The 18,633-nt window shown below is 44.5% G+C and overlaps 2 protein-coding genes across 5 annotated transcripts in view; both read right to left on the bottom strand.

Moving 5' to 3' along the window:
- plod2 (procollagen-lysine, 2-oxoglutarate 5-dioxygenase 2) overlaps positions 1–18,633 on the bottom strand; it is a 397,088-nt gene that overhangs the window by 78,349 nt on the left and 300,106 nt on the right. The gene's annotated exons all lie outside the window — the stretch shown is intronic.
- Positions 4,122–14,968, bottom strand: LOC133629692 (neuropilin-1a). Its single transcript, XM_062020591.1, has 6 exons — positions 14,838–14,968; positions 14,611–14,754; positions 9,468–9,745; positions 8,280–8,376; positions 8,150–8,203; positions 4,122–4,860 (listed from the first exon to the last, which is right to left on the bottom strand). The coding sequence occupies exons 2-6, from the start codon at positions 14,621–14,623 to the stop codon at positions 4,574–4,576; spliced, it is 729 nt and encodes a 242-aa protein (XP_061876575.1). The 5' UTR covers positions 14,624–14,754; positions 14,838–14,968; the 3' UTR covers positions 4,122–4,573.

Here is an 18,633-nt window from a genome sequence, read left to right as displayed (position 1 = left end):
TAACCCTCATACTAACCCTCACACTAACCCTCACACTAACCCTCATACTAACCCTCACACTAACCCTCACACTAACCTTCACACTAACCCTCACACTAACCCTCATACTAACCCTCATACTAACCCTCACACTAACCCTCACACTAACCCTCACACTAACCCTCATACTAACCCTCACACTAACCCTCATACTAACCCTCACACTAACCCTCACACTAACCCTCATACTAACCCTCATACTAACCCTCACACTAACCCTCACACTAACCCTCATACTAACCCTCACACTAACCCTCACACTAACCCTCATACTAACCCTCACACTAAACCTCATACTAACCCTCACACTAACCCTCATACTAACCCTCATACTAACCCTCACACTAACCCTCACACTAACCCTTATACTAACCCTCACACTAACCCTCACACTAACCCTCATACTAACCCTCACACTAACCCTCATACTAACCCTCATACTAACCCTCACACTAACCCTCACACTAACCCTCACACTAACCCTCATACTAACCCTCACACTAACCCTCATACTAACCCTCACACTAAACCTCATACTAACCCTCATACTAACCCTCATACTAACCCTCACACTAACCCTCACACTAACCCTCACACTAACCCTCATACTAACCCTGACACTAACCCTCATACTAACCCTCATACTAACCCTCACACTAACCCTCATACTAACCCTCACACTAACCCTCACACTAACCCTCATACTAACCCTCATACTAACCCTCACACTAACCCTCATACTAACCCTCATACTAACCCTCACACTAACCCTCACACTAACCCTCACACTAACCCTCATACTAACCCTCATACTAACCCTCATACTAACCCTCACACTAACCCTCATACTAACCCTCACACTAACCCTCATACTAACCCTCATACTAACCCTCATACTAACCCTCACACTAACCCTCACACTAACCCTCACACTAACCCTCACACTAACCCTCATACTAACCCTGACACTAACCCTCATACTAACCCTCATACTAACCCTCACACTAACCCTCATACTAACCCTCACACTAACCCTCATACTAACCCTCACACTAACCCTCACACTAACCCTCATACTAACCCTCACACTAACCCTCATACTAACCCTCACACTAACCCTCATACTAACCCTCACACTAACCCTCATACTAACCCTCACACTAACCCTCACACTAACCCTCACACTAACCCTCACACTAACCCTCATACTAACCCTCATACTAACCCTCACACTAACCCTCACACTAACCCTCACACTAACCCTCATACTAACCCTCATACTAACCCTCACACTAACCCTCACACTTACCCTCATACTAACCCTCATACTAACCCTCACACTAACCCTCACACTAACCCTCATACTAACCCTCACACTAACCCTCATACTAACCCTCACACTAACCCTCATACTAACCCTCATACTAACCCTCACACTAACCCTCACACTAACCCTCACACTAACCCTTATACTAACCCTCAAACTAACCCTCACACTAACCCTCATACTAACCCTCACACTAACCCTCATACTAACCCTCACACTAACCCTCACACTAACCCTCACACTAACCCTCATACTAACCCTCATACTAACCCTCACACTAACCCTCATACTAACCCTCACACTATACCTCATACTAACCCTCATACTAACCCTCATACTAACCCTCACACTAACCCTCACACTAACCCTCACACTAACCCTCATACTAACCCTGACACTAACCCTCATACTAACCCTCATACTAACCCTCACACTAACCCTCATATTAACCCTCACACTAACCCTCACACTAACCCTCATACTAACCCTCATACTAACCCTCACACTAACCCTCATACTAACCCTCATACTAACCCTCACACTAACCCTCACACTAACCCTCATACTAACCCTCATACTAACCCTCATACTAACCCTCATACTAACCCTCATACTAACCCTCACACTAACCCTCACACTAACCCTCACACTAACCCTCATACTAACCCTGACACTAACCCTCATACTAACCCTCATACTAACCCTCACACTAACCGTCATACTAACCCTCACACTAACCCTCATACTAACCCTCATACTAACCCTCATACTAACCCTCATACTAACCCTCACACTAACCATCATACTAACCCTCACACTAACCCTCATACTAACCCTCATACTAACCCTCACACTAACCCTCACACTAACCCTCATACTAACCCTCATACTAACCCTCATACTAACCCTCATACTAACCCTCACACTAACCGTCATACTAACCCTCACACTAACCCTCATACTAACCCTCATACTAACCCTCATACTAACCCTCACACTAACCGTCATACTAACCCTCACACTAACCCTCACACTAACCTTCACACTAACCCTCATACTAACCCTGACACTAACCCTCATACTAACCCTCATACTAACCCTCACACTAACCGTCATACTAACCCTCACACTAACCCTCATACTAACCCTCACACTAACCCTCATACTAACCCTCACACTAACCGTCATACTAACCCTCACACTAACCCTCATACTAACCCTCATACTAACCCTCATACTAACCCTCATACTAACCCTCATACTAACCCTCACACTAACCCTCACACTAACCCTCATACTAACCCTCATACTAACCCTCACACTAACCCTCATACTAACCCTCACACTAACCCTCACACTAACCCTCAAACTAACCCTCATACTAACCCTCACACTAACCCTCACACTAACCCTCATACTAACCCTCATACTAACCCTCACACTAACCCTCACACTAACCCTCACACTAACCCTCATACTAACCCTCACACTAACCCTCACACTAACCCTCACACTAACCCTCATACTAACCCTCACACTAACCCTCACACTAACCCTGACACTAACCCTCATACTAACCCTCACACTAACCCTCACACTAACCCTCACACTAACCGTCACACTAACCCTCATACTAACCCTCACACTAACCCTCACACTAACCCTCATACTAACCCTCACACTAACCCTCACACTAACCCTGACACTAACCCTCATACTAACCCTCACACTAACCCTCACACTAACCCTCACACTAACCCTCATACTAACCCTCACACTAACCCTCATACTAACCCTCATACTAACCCTCATACTAACCCTCACACTAACCCTCACACTAACCCTCATACTAACCCTCATACTAACCCTCACACTAACCCTCATACTAACCCTCACACTAACCCTCACACTAACCCTCACACTAACCCTCACACTAACCCTCATACTAACCCTCATACTAACCCTCACACTAACCCTCACACTAACCCTCATACTAACCCTCATACTAACCCTCACACTAACCCTCATACTAACCCTCACACTAACCCTCACACTAACCCTCACACTAACCCTCATACTAACCCTCATACTAACCCTCACACTAACCCTCACACTAACCCTCACACTAACCCTCACACTAACCCTCACACTAACCCTGACACTAACCCTCACCAAAACCAAAACCTGCCATACTCTCAGCAGTATTTTCACTTCCGTTGTAATCACCCCTGTGACACCTCTTCAAGATGGCTACTCTTCCTGTGGCACCTCTTCCTGTGACACCTCTTCAATATGGCTACTCTTCCTGTGGCACCTCTTCAAGATGGCCACCTCTTCCTGTGGCACCTCTTCAAGATGGCCACCTCTTCCTGTGGCACCTCTTCAAGATGGCCACCTCTTCCTGTGGCACCTCTTCAAGATGGCCACCTCTTCCTGTGACACCTCTTCAAGATAGCCACCTCTTCCTGTGACACCTCTTCAAGATGGCCACTCTTCCTTTTACACCTCTTCAAGATGGCCACCTCTTCCTGTGGCACCTCTTCAAAGGGCGCTGTGTACTTCAGAGTGTCTGCAGCCGCAGCTAGCGTGAGTTCTATGGTGGTTTTGGATCCTCCTAGTTTCAGGAGCTCTCTACAAATAGTTTATCTGGCCTGAGACATGAAACGTGAACACAGCACCGTCCACAACAAGAGTCTAAAGTAGAACATGTATGTGGTTCTTGGCGGCAAACAAGGAAAAGACAAAGGCGTGACGCTTGGATCCCACTCTGCAGGTGTTTTATATGATCATGTGACCTTCATAAATTAGAGCAAGTACAGTAGAAAAGTACTAAAGGCACTGTCAGAAGCATGGATCATGTGGAGGACTCACCCTGTCTGCCGCTTCATTTAGTTCGGATTTTAATTTGAAAACTTCCCCCCCCCACAAAAAACACACATTTATTTTCCAGAAAATGATAAATACATTATTAATAAATTGGTCTCAACACCAGCATCCGATTGTAAAAATGAAAATACAAAATAAAAATTTCATCTAAATTATCTGTACATGTTTCCTGTATTGACCTTTGTACACAGTGCCCCCTAGTGGTGGTTCTACAGTGTCACTGCAGCTCCTGAGAAAAAGTCCAAGCCTCCTGCGCGGAGGCACCACGGGCGCTCCTCAGAGTCCGCCTCCCGTCAAGGAGAAGAGGAAGTCCACGTGACCTCACGCCTCCGAGTACGAGCTCTGCACGCTCACTTTGTCCTTCTTCAGCTTGACGCCGTCCACCAGTTCAAAGTTGTAGTTCTCCAGGGCGGACAAGTTCCTCTCCGACATGGCGCCGTGCGAGCAGGCGCAGTACAGGACCACGCCACAGATGGCGCCCAGGAAGACGCCCAGGGCGGACATGGCGATGATGGTGATGAGGATGGGGTCCAGGGTCTTCAGCATGTTGCCCGCCCCGCTGATCTGGTTGGTCTCCACCAAGTCCGGGTACTCGGTGATCTCCTCCACTGGAACAAAGTGGGGGAGGAACATCACAACTAAACTCATCGTGGTATCATTACAGTGGATGTCAGGTGTAGGTCTTGTACATGGTATCATTACAGTGGATGTCAGGTGTAGGTCTTGTACTTGGTATCATTACAGTGGATGCCAGATGTAGGTCTTGTACTTGGTATCATTACAGTGGATGTCAGGTGTAGGTCTTGTACTTGGTATCATTACAGTGGATGTCAGGTGTAGGTCTTGTACTTGGTATCATTACAGTGGATGTCAGGTGTAGGTCTTGTACTTGGTATCATTACAGTGGATGTCAGGTGTAGGTCTTGTACTTGGTATCATTGCAGTGGATGTCAGGTGTAGGTATTGTACTTGGTATCATTGCAGTGGTGGTCAGGTGTAGGTCTTGTACTTGGTATCATTACAGTGGATGTCAGGTGTAGGTCTTGTACTCTGTATCATTACAGTGGATGTCAGGTGTAGGTCTTGTATTTGGTATCATTACAGTGGATGTCAGGTGTAGGTCTTGTACTTGGTATCATTGCAGTGGTGGTCAGGTGTTGGTCTTGTACTTGGTATCATTGCAGTGGATGTCAGGTGTAGGTCTTGTACTTGGTATCATTACAGTGGATGTCAGGTGTAGGTCTTGTACTTGGTATCATTACAGTGGATGTCAGGTGTAGGTCTTGTACTTGGTATTATTACAGTGGATGTCAGGTGTAGGTCTTGTACTTGGTGTCATTACAGTGGATGTCAGGTGTAGATCTTGTACTTGGTATCATTACAGTGGATGTCAGGTGTAGGTCTTGTACTTGGTATCATTACAGTGGATGTCAGGTGTAGGTCTTGTACTTGGTATTATTACAGTGGATGTCAGGTGTAGGTCTTGTACTTGGTATTATTACAGTGGATGTCAGGTGTAGGTCTTGTACTTGGTATCATTACAGTGGATGTCTGGTGTAGGTCTTGTACTTGGTATCATTACAGTGGATGTCAGGTGTAGGTCTTGTACTTGGTATCATTACAGTGGATGTCAGGTGTAGGTCTTGTACTTGGTATCATTACAGTGGATGTCAGGTGTAGGTCTTGTACTTGGTATCATTACAGTGGACGTCAGTTGTAGGTCTTGTACTCGGTATCATTACAGTGGATGTCAGGTGTAGGTCTTGTACTTGGTATCATTACAGTGGATGTCAGGTGTAGGTCTTGTACTTGGTATCATTACAGTGGACGTCAGTTGTAGGTCTTGTACTTGGTATCATTACAGTGGATGTCAGGTGTAGGTCTTGTACTTGGTATCATTACAGTGGATGTCAGGTGTAGGTCTTGTACTGGGTATCATTACAGTGGACGTCAGTTGTAGGTCTTGTACTCGGTATCATTACAGTGGATGTCAGGTGTAGGTCTTGTACTTGGTATCATTACAGTGGATGTCAGGTGTAGGTCTTGTTCTTGGTATCATTACAGTGGATGTCAGGTGTAGGTCTTGTACATGGTATCATTACAGTGGATGTCAGGTGTAGGTCTTGTACTTGGTATCATTACAGTGGATGCCAGATGTAGGTCTTGTACTTGGTATCATTACAGTGGATGTCAGGTGTAGGTCTTGTACTTGGTATCATTACAGTGGATGTCAGGTGTAGGTCTTGTACTTGGTATCATTACAGTGGATGTCAGGTGTAGGTCTTGTACTTGGTATCATTACAGTGGATGTCAGGTGTAGGTCTTGTACTTGGTATCATTGCAGTGGATGTCAGGTGTAGGTATTGTACTTGGTATCATTGCAGTGGTGGTCAGGTGTAGGTCTTGTACTTGGTATCATTACAGTGGATGTCAGGTGTAGGTCTTGTACTCTGTATCATTACAGTGGATGTCAGGTGTAGGTCTTGTATTTGGTATCATTACAGTGGATGTCAGGTGTAGGTCTTGTACTTGGTATCATTGCAGTGGTGGTCAGGTGTTGGTCTTGTACTTGGTATCATTGCAGTGGATGTCAGGTGTAGGTCTTGTACTTGGTATCATTACAGTGGATGTCAGGTGTAGGTCTTGTACTTGGTATCATTACAGTGGATGTCAGGTGTAGGTCTTGTACTTGGTATTATTACAGTGGATGTCAGGTGTAGGTCTTGTACTTGGTGTCATTACAGTGGATGTCAGGTGTAGATCTTGTACTTGGTATCATTACAGTGGATGTCAGGTGTAGGTCTTGTACTTGGTATCATTACAGTGGATGTCAGGTGTAGGTCTTGTACTTGGTATTATTACAGTGGATGTCAGGTGTAGGTCTTGTACTTGGTATTATTACAGTGGATGTCAGGTGTAGGTCTTGTACTTGGTGTCATTACAGTGGATGTCAGGTGTAGGTCTCGTACTTGATATCATTACAGTGGATGTCAGGTGTAGGTCTTGTACTTGGTATCATTACAGTGGATGTCAGGTGTAGGTCTTGTACTTGGTATCATTACAGTGGATGTCAGGTGTAGGTCTTGTACTTGGTATCATTACAGTGGATGTCAGGTGTAGGTCTTGTACTTGGTATTATTACAGTGGATGTCAGGTGTAGGTCTTGTACTTGGTGTCATTACAGTGGATGTCAGGTGTAGGTCTTGTACTTGGTATCATTACAGTGGATGTCAGGTGTAGGTCTTGTACTTGGTATCATTACAGTGGATGTCAGGTGTAGGTCTTGTACTTGGTATCATTACAGTGGATGTCAGGTGTAGGTCTTGTACTTGGTATCATTACGGTGGATGTCAGGTGTAGGTCTTGTACTTGGTATCATTACAGTGGATGTCAGGTGTAGATCCACCCATGGCGTTTGTTTACATTGTGACGCCGGTGAGCTATTGTATCCTCCTACGGTGTGTAGTGAAGCATGTTTAGCTATTCCCCGTCCTCCAGTGATAATGCTACTTATAAAAAACGTACATTATTTGTCGCAATGGAGGCCGGGATTAGTGATTTAGAAGTAGCTAAAACACTTTAGATGCACATTTATCTTGACTTTTTACACCAAAATGCGTCCATTCTCCCTTTTCTGTCTAACACTGTCTGCTTGTAAGTACTCTGTGCGTGTGCGCTGCCGGACATGCTCCTCTGCTCGTATAAACAGCAATGTCACGAAAAGAAAAAGGAAACTGTTTTTTTAGAGGCAGTATAGTACCATTTGTGACTAATTAGTACGGGTATAGCGTACAACCCTACTATGTATGCTAATAATGAAGTTTGTTCTGTACTATTTCAAAACATCCTCCTTTGTTCCACCTCAAAAGTTCTACTTAATAAGAATAAAAGACTTACTGATCTCATTAAAGTTGTCCTCGGGCAGCATAGGCTCAGTGGGAACATCTGGATCTGTCCACACCGGAAACAAGGATCGATATCATTTTAGTGATCTGAACGCAGGACTGTGTTGTGTTCCGGATCTCACCTTTACAGTCCGTGGCACTGAGGCCATTGAGGACCTTGACGTCGTCCACGGCGATGTCTCCCCAGCTCTTCCTCTCCACCAAGCCTTCGATCACCACCTGGGACGGGAAGTGCATCTTTTAGGCGGCCCGTTCACAAAGCACGTCTGGGTAAACGCCATTTTATCAACAACACCCGGAAACGCTTCGCCGGGCCCCCGAGCTCATTTAAGACGGACTGATGCAAAGTGGGAAAGCGGGAAAGTTTTGGAGCAACATATGTTGCCATCCAAGCAACGTTATCATGGACGCCCCTGCTTATTTCAGCAGAACGATGCCAATTAGCCACGTGTGACAACAGCGTGGCTTCGTACTAAAACCTCCAAACTGGGATCCTTCACCTGGTAGGGCTTGTTGGTGTGCGCGGCACCAGGACGCGGCCCTGGTGTAATCATAGTAGTATCGACTAGATACGCTCCTGTACTTGGTATCATTACAGTGGATGTCAGGTGTAGGTCTTGTACTTGGTATCATTACAGTGGATGTCAGGCAAATAGTCTTGTACTTGGTATCATTGCAGGAAGTGCATCTTTTCGGCGGACGGTTCACAAAGCATGTCTGGGTAAACGCCATTTTATCAACAACACCCGGAAACGCTTCGCTGGGCCCCCGAGCTCATTTAAGACGGACTGATGCAAAGCGGGAAAGCGGGAAAGGGTTCTGTGGCCTGACGAGTCCACATTTCAAATTGTTTTTGGAAACTGTGAGTGCAAGTTAAAACTCTACTATGCAAAGCCAAAGCCATTTATCAACAACACCCAGAAACGTCGCCGGCTTCGCTGGGCCCCGAGCTCATCTAAGATGGACTGATGCAAAGTGGAAAAGTGTTCTGTGGTCTGACGAGTCCACATTTCAAATTGTTTTTGGAAACTGGACGTGGTGTCCTCCGGACCAAAAAGGAAAAGAACCATCCGGACTGTTCTAGAAGCAAAGTGTACAAGGTAGCATGTGTGATGGTATGGGGGTGTATTAGTGGCCAATACTTGGGTAACTTACACATCTGTGAAGGCGCCATTAATGCTGAAAGGTACATACAGGTTTTGTTGCCGTCCAAGCAACGTTATCATGGACGCCCCTGCTTATTTCAGCAAAACGATGCCAATTAGCCACGTGTGGCTTCGTACTGAAACCTCCAAACGGGGATCCTTCACCTGGTAGGGCTTGTTGGTGCGCGGCACCAGGACGCGGCCCTCCCTCCAGCGGTTGCCCTGGTGACCGTTGACGGTCCAGAGCAGGACGTCGGCGGGCCCGTCGGCCGTCTGCCGGCGCTGCTTGACATGCAGCATGCCGATGTGCGAGCCGAACATGTGATACCAGAAGGACACGCACAGGTCCGCCTGCGGGGGGGCGACCGGCGGGCTGACCAGGCGGGCCACCTTCGACTCCTGGAGACCCGTCGCTGAGGTGAAGATGAAGTTCCCTGAGCCGCCTGTTGGGGAGGAGCCAAAGTCCACATGTTCAATATGAATGAAGGTATCTTCATGTACAAGACCTACACATGACATCCACTCTAATGATACCAAGTACAAGACCTACACCTGACATCCACTGTAATGATACCAAGTACAAGACCTACACCTGACATCCACTGTAATGATACCAAGTACAAGACCTACACCTGACATCCACTGTAATGATACCAAGTACAAGGCCTACACATGACATCCACTGTAAAGATACCAAGTACAAGACCTACACCTGACATCCACCGTAATGATACCAAGTACAAGACCTACACATGACATCCACTGTAAAGATACCAAGTACAAGACCTACACCTGACATCCACCGTAATGATACCAAGTACAAGACCTATACCCAACATCCACTGTAATGATACCAAGTACAAGACCTACACCCGACATCCACTGTAATGATACCAAGTACAGGACCTACACCTGACATCCACTGTAATGATACCAAGTACAAGACCTACACCCGACATCCACTGCAATGATACCAAGTACAAGACCTACACCTGACATGCACTGTAATGATACCAAGTACAAGACCTACACCTGACATGCACTGTAATGATACCAAGTACAAGACCTACACCTGACATCCACCGTAATGATACCAAGTACAAGACCTACACATGACATCCACTGTAAAGATACCAAGTACAAGACCTACACCTGACATCCACCGTAATGATACCAAGTACAAGACCTATACCCAACATCCACTGTAATGATACCAAGTACAAGACCTACACCCGACATCCACTGTAATGATACCAAGTACAGGACCTACACCTGACATCCACTGTAATGATACCAAGTACAAGACCTACACCCGACATCCACTGCAATGATACCAAGTACAAGACCTACACCTGACATGCACTGTAATGATACCAAGTACAAGACCTACACCTGACATCCACCGTAATGATACCAAGTACAAGACCTACACATGACATCCACTGTAAAGATACCAAGTACAAGACCTACACCTGACATCCACCGTAATGATACCAAGTACAAGACCTATACCCAACATCCACTGTAATGATACCAAGTACAAGACCTACACCCGACATCCACTGTAATGATACCAAGTACAGGACCTACACCTGACATCCACTGTAATGATACCAAGTACAAGACCTACACCCGACATCCACTGCAATGATACCAAGTACAAGACCTACACCTGACATGCACTGTAATGATACCAAGTACAAGACCTACACCTGACATCCACTGTAATGATACCAAGTACAAGACCTACACCTGACATCCACCGTAATGATACCAAGTACAAGACCTACACCTGACATCCACCGTAATGATACCAAGTACAAGTCCTACACCTGACATCCACTCTAATGATACCAAGTACAAGACCTACACCTGACATCCACTGTAATGATACCAAGTACAAGACCTACACCTGACATCCACTGTAATGATACCAAGTACAAGACCTACACATGACATCCAGTCTAATGATACCAAGTACAAGACCTACACCCGACATCCACTGCAATGATACCAAGTACAAGACCTACACCTGACATCCACTGTAATGATACCAAGTACAAGACCTACACCCGGCATCCACTGTAATGATACCAAGTACAAGACCTACACCTGACATCCACTGTAATGATACCAAGTACAAGACCTACACCTGACATCCACTGTAATGATACCAAGTACAAGACCTACACCTGACATCCACTGTAATGATACCAAGTACAAGACCTACACCCGGCATCCACTGTAATGATACCAAGTACAAGACCTACACATGACATCCACTGTAATGATACCAAGTACAAGACCTACACCTGACATCCACTGTAATGATACCAAGTACAAGACCTACACCTGACATCCACTGTAATTATACCAAGTACAAGACCTACACCCGACATCCACTGTAACGATACCAAGTACAAGACCGACACATGACATCCACTGTAACGACACCAAGTACAAGACCTACACCTGACATCCACTGTAATGATACCAAGTACAAGACCTACACCTGACATCCACTCTAATGATACCAAGTGCAAGACCTACACATGACATCCACTGTAAAGATACCAAGTACAAGACCTACACCTGACATCCACTGTAATGATACCAAGTACAAGACCTACACCTGACATCCACCGTAATGATACCAAGTACAAGACCTACACCTGACATCCACCGTAATGATACCAAGTACAAGACCTACACCTGACATCCACCGTAATGATACCAAGTACAAGTCCTACACCTGACATCCACTCTAATGATACCAAGTACAAGACCTACACTTGACATCCACTGCAATGATACCAAGTGCAAGACCTACACCTGACATCCACTGTAATGATACCAAGTACAAGACCTACACCTGACATCCACTGTAATGATACCAAGTACAAGACCTACACCTGACATCCACTGTAATGATACCAAGTACAAGACCTACACCTGACATCCACTGTAATGATACCAAGTACAAGACCTACACATGACATCCAGTCTAATGATACCAAGTACAAGACCTACACCCGACATCCACTGCAATGATACCAAGTACAAGACCTACACCTGACATCCACTGTAATGATACCAAGTACAAGACCTACACCCGGCATCCACTGTAATGATACCAAGTACAAGACCTACACCTGACATCCACTGTAATGATACCAAGTACAAGACCTACACCTGACATCCACTGTAATGATACCAAGTACAAGACCTACACCTGACATCCACTGTAATGATACCAAGTACAAGACCTACACCCGGCATCCACTGTAATGATACCAAGTACAAGACCTACACATGACATCCACTGTAATGATACCAAGTACAAGACCTACACCTGACATCCACTGTAATGATACCAAGTACAAGACCTACACCTGACATCCACTGTAATTATACCAAGTACAAGACCTACACCCGACATCCACTGTAACGATACCAAGTACAAGACCGACACATGACATCCACTGTAACGACACCAAGTACAAGACCTACACCTGACATCCACTGTAATGATACCAAGTACAAGACCTACACCTGACATCCACTCTAATGATACCAAGTGCAAGACCTACACATGACATCCACTGTAAAGATACCAAGTACAAGAACTACACCTGACATCCACTGTAATGATACCAAGTACAAGGCCTACACCTGACATCCACTGTAATGATACCAAGTACAAGACCTACACCTGACATCCACCGTAATGATACCAAGTACAAGACCTACACATGACATCCACTGTAAAGATACCAAGTACAAGACCTACACCTGACATCCACCGTAATGATACCAAGTACAAGACCTACACCCGACATCCACTGTAATGATACCAAGTACAAGACCTACACCCGACATCCACTGTAATGATACCAAGTACAGGACCTACACCTGACATCCACTGTAATGATACCAAGTACAAGACCTACACCCGACATCCACTGCAATGATACCAAGTACAAGACCTACACCTGACATCCACTGTAATGATACCAAGTACAAGACCTACACCTGACATCCACTGTAATGATACCAAGTACAAGACCTACACCTGACATCCACCGTAATGATACCAAGTACAAGACCTACACCTGACATCCACCGTAATGATACCAAGTACAAGACCTACACCTGACATCCACTCTAATGATACCAAGTACAAGACCTACACTTGACATCCACTGCAATGATACCAAGTGCAAGACATACACCTGACATCCACTGTAATGATACCAAGTACAAGACCTACACCTGACATCCACTGTAATGATACCAAGTACAAGACCTACACATGACATCCAGTCTAATGATACCAAGTACAAGACCTACACCCGACATCCACTGCAATGATACCAAGTACAAGACCTACACCTGACATCCACTGTAATGATACCAAGTACAAGACCTACACCTGACATCCACTGTAATGATACCAAGTACAAGACCTACACCTGACATCCACTGTAATGATACCAAGTACAAGACCTACACCTGACATCCACTGTAATGATACCAAGTAAAAGACCTACACCTGACATCCACCGTAATGATACCAAGTACAAGACCTACACCTGACATCCACCGTAATGATACCAAGTACAAGACCTACACCTGACATCCACCGTAATGATACCAAGTACAAGACCTACACCTGACATCCACTGTAATGATACCAAGTACAAGACCTACACCTGACATCCACTGTAATGATACCAAGTACAAGACCTACACATGACATCCACTGTAATGATGCCAAGTACAAGACCTACACCTGACATCCACTGTAATGATACCAAGTACAAGACCTACACCTGACATCCACTGTAATGATGCCAAGTACAAGACCTACACCTGACATCCACTGTAATGATACCAAGTACACGACCTACACCTGACATCCACCGTAATGATACCAAGTACAAGACCTACACCTGACATCCACCGTAATGATACCAAGTACAAGACCTACACCTGACATCCACTGTAATGATACAAAGTACAAGACTTACACCTGACATCCACTGCAATGATACCAAGTACAAGACCTACACCTGACATCCACTGTAATGATACCAAGTACAAGACCTACACCTGAAATCCACTGTAATGATACCAAGTACAAGACCTACACCTGACATCCACTCTAATGATACAAAGTACAAGAGTGTATCTTGTCGATACTACTATGATTACATTGATATTTTTTAGCATCACAAAATATTTTTTCCTTTTTTAAAAATGCACATTATGTTTATAAACAAAACGTAATATCGTGGAAGTGGCCCACCTGTATGGTCCATGTTGGGTCCGGTGTTGAGGGTGGGTGTGCCGCTGGACTGGATCTGCCAGCGAGAGTTGGTATCCTCTGAAGTCCACCTGCAGAAGGACGGATCGTTGGCCCAGCCGAAATCACACCCAAACCACGTCAAATCTGCAAAAGGAAAGATGGATGTGATCACCGACTGGCCCCGGTTATAAAACCTTCATTCTAGCCTGACTTAGCCATTCCTTTACCACTTTTGAGGTGTGTTCCGGGTCATTGTTCTGTTGGAACACCCAACTGCACCCAAGACCCGACCTGGTGGTTTTAGCTTGTCCTGAAGAATTTGGAGCTAATCCTCCTTTTTCATTGTCCCATTTAAAGCAGCAGTTCCATTGGCAGCAAAACAGGCCCAGAGCATAATACTACCACCACCATGCTTGACTGTAGGCCTGGTGTTCCTGGGATTAAAGGCCTCACCTTTTCTCCTCCAAACATATTGCTGGGTGTTGTGGCCAAACTGCTCACTTTTTGTGTCATCTGACATCACATGGACTAATAGAAGATCTTCTGGAGGAAAGTTCTGTGGTCACATGAAACAACAATGGAGCTGTTTAGCCACAAATGTTCCACCTGACAAATGTTCCACCTGACAAATGTTCCACCTGACAAATGTTCCACCTGACAAATGTTCCACCTGACAAATGTTCCACCAAACAAATGTTCCACCTAAAAAAATGTTCCACCTAAAAAATGTTCCACCAAACAAATGTTCCACCTAAAAAAATGTTCCACCTAAAAAATGTCCCACCAAACAAATGTCCCACCAAACAAATGTTCCACCTAAAAAAATGTTCCACCTAAAAAATGTTCCACCAAACAAATGTTCCACCTAAAAAAATGTTTCACCTAACAAAATGTTCCACCAAACAAATGGTCCACCTAACAAATGTTCCACCTAACAAAATGTTCCACCAAACAAATGTTCCACCAAACAAATGTTCCACCTAAAAAATGTTCCACCAAACAAATGTTCCACCTAAAAAAATGTTCCACCTAAAAAATGTTCCACCAAACAAATGTTCCACCTAAAAAAAAAATTCCACCTAACAAATGTTCCACCAAACAAATGTTCCACCTAACAAAATGTTCCACCTAACAAAATGTTCCACCTAACAAATGTTCCACCAAACAAAATGTTCCACCTAACAAATGTTCCACCTAACAAAATGTTCCACCTAACAAATGTTCCACCTAACAAATGTTCCACCAAATAAATGTTCCACCTAACAAATGTTCCACCTAACAAATGTTCCACCAAATAAATGTTCCACCTAACAAATGTTCCACCTAACAAATGTTCCACCAAATAAATGTTCCACCTAACAAAATGTTCCACCTAACAAATGTTCCACCAAACAAATGTTCCACCAAATAAATGTTCCACCAAATAAATGTTCCACCAACCCATGTTGTATGCATGCATGTTTGAAATGAACTCCAACTCCAGCGGGGCCCCATGGGGGCCACATAGTAAAAATGACATGTTACTTGCAGTCAGCTGGAAAAAGGTCAGATGTCCAAAAAGGGCCTGCAGTGTAAAGCTAGTCAGTGAGGGTGCAGTGTCATGTCATCTGCTTGATCACCACCAGAGGGCAGCAGACATCTTTGCAAAAACGTGGTTTCAGGTCTGAAGACAAAAGGGGCAACTTTGCTATTACAACGTGCTGCCATGTACGCCTGCCTGCCTTAGAGAGCAAAGAGTCTTGATGAGGAGGGACAAATGTGCTTTAGGACACGGCGTCCATTTGAAAGAGCAACTTTGTTCATCCACAGAGACTTGTGGATTTGAATGAGAGTGGGGACTTGGGCCTTATGGTAATAATACAACAATGGCATTCTCCATCAACACATGCAGCACATTGACAAAACACTCCGTAGAGGCCAGGGAAATGTGTGTGTGTGTGTGTGTGTGTGTGTGTGTGTGTGTGTGTGTGTGTGTGTGTGTGTGTGTGTGTGTGTGTGTGTGTGTGTGTGTGTGTGTGTGTGTGTGTGTGTGTGTGTGCGTGCGTGCGTGCGTGCGTGCGTGCGTGTGTGTGTGTGTGTGTGTGTGTGTGTGTGTGTGTGTGTGTGTGTGTGCGTGCGTGCGTGCGTGCGTGCGTGTGTGTGTGTGTGTTCTGGCAATGCTGACTTAATGGGGACATGGCTCTGTTTACACAGTCACCTTTAGGGGACCTCTGACGGTATGGGGACCTCTGAATGGTGAGTTCTAGTTCAACAATTCTAAAAAAAAAATTCCCGGATTTCAGTCCAACCTCAGCATTGGAGAATTCTACACCTACTCAGTGGCCTAGTGGTTAGAGTGTCCGCCCTGAGATGGGTAGGTCGTGAGTTCAAACCCCGGCCGAGTCATACCAAAGACTATAAAAATGGGAGCCATTACCTCCCTGCTTGGCACTCAGCATCATGGGTTGGAATTGGGGGTTGAATCACCAAAAATGATTCCCGGGCGCGGCCACCACTGCTGCCCACTGCTCCCCTCACCTCCCAGGGGGCGATCAAGGGTGACGGGTCAAATGTAGAGAATAATTTCGCCACACCTCATGTGTGTGTGACAATCATTGGTACTTTAACTTTTTAACTTGAATTGACTGTGTGTTGGTTTTAACATATGATATAACAAGTGTGTGTAAGAAATTGAATTGCGCCCACCTTGGCCAACATGAATTAAAATAAATAAATATGTACATAGAAACATAGTGGTAGGTAGGCATGGTGTTCCTGGGATTAAAGGCCTCACCTTTTCTCCTCCAAACATATTGCTGGGTGTTGTGGCCAAACTGCTCACTTTTTGTGTCATCTGACATCACATGGACTAATATAAGATCTTCTGGAGGAAAGTTCTGTGGTCACATGAAACAACAATGGAGCTGTTTGGCCACAAATATTCCACCTGACAAATGTTCCACCTGACAAATGTTCCACCTAACAAATGTTCCACCTGACAAATGTTCCACCAGACAAATATTCCACCTGACAAATGTTCCACCTAACAAATGTTCCACCTGACAAATGTTCCACCAGACAAATATTCCACCAGACAAATGTCCCACCAAACAAATATTCCACCAGACAAATGTTCCACCTAACAAAATGTTCCACATAACAAATGTTACACCAAACAAATGTTCCACCTAACAAATGTTCCACTTAACAAAAGTTCCACCTAACAAAATGTTCCACATAACAAATGTTACACCAAACAAATGTTCCACCTAACAAATGTTTCACCTAACAAATGTTACACTTAACAAAAGTTCCACCTAACAAAATGTTCCACATAACAAATGTTCCACCTAACAAAATGTTCCACCTAGCAAATGTTCCACCTAACAAAATGTTACACCAAACAAATATTCCACCAGACAAATGTTACACCTAACAAAATGTTCCACCTAGCAAATGTTCCACCTAACAAAATGTTCCACCTAACAAATGTTCCACTTAACAAAAGTTCCACCTAACAAAATGTTCCACATAACAAATGTTACACCAAACAAATGTTCCACCTAACAAAATGTTCCACATAACAAATGTTACACCTAACAAAATGTTACACCTAGCAAATGTTCCACCTAAAAAAATGTTCCACCTAGCAAATATTCCACCTAACAAAATGTTCCACCTAACAAAATGTCCAACCTAACAAATGTTCCACCAAACAAATGTTCCACCAAACAATTGTTCCAACCAAACAAATGTTCCACCTAACAAATGTTCCACCTTACAAATGTTCCACAAAACAAATGCTCCATCAAACAAATGTTGCACCTAACAAAATGTTCTACCTAACAAAATGTTCCATCTAACAAAATGTTCCACCTAACAAAATGTTCCATCTAACAAAATGTTCCACCTAACAAAATGTTCCATCTAACAAAATGTTCTACCTAACAAAATGTTCCATCTAACAAAATGTTCCACCTAACAAAATGTTCCACCTAACAAATGTTCCACCAAACAAAATGCTCCACCAAACAAACTGTTAAA

This window comes from Entelurus aequoreus, linkage group LG15, assembly GCF_033978785.1.
Source record: "Entelurus aequoreus isolate RoL-2023_Sb linkage group LG15, RoL_Eaeq_v1.1, whole genome shotgun sequence".
Lineage (NCBI taxonomy): Eukaryota > Metazoa > Chordata > Actinopteri > Syngnathiformes > Syngnathidae > Entelurus > Entelurus aequoreus.
This window is presented reverse-complemented; position numbering and strand designations above follow the sequence as displayed.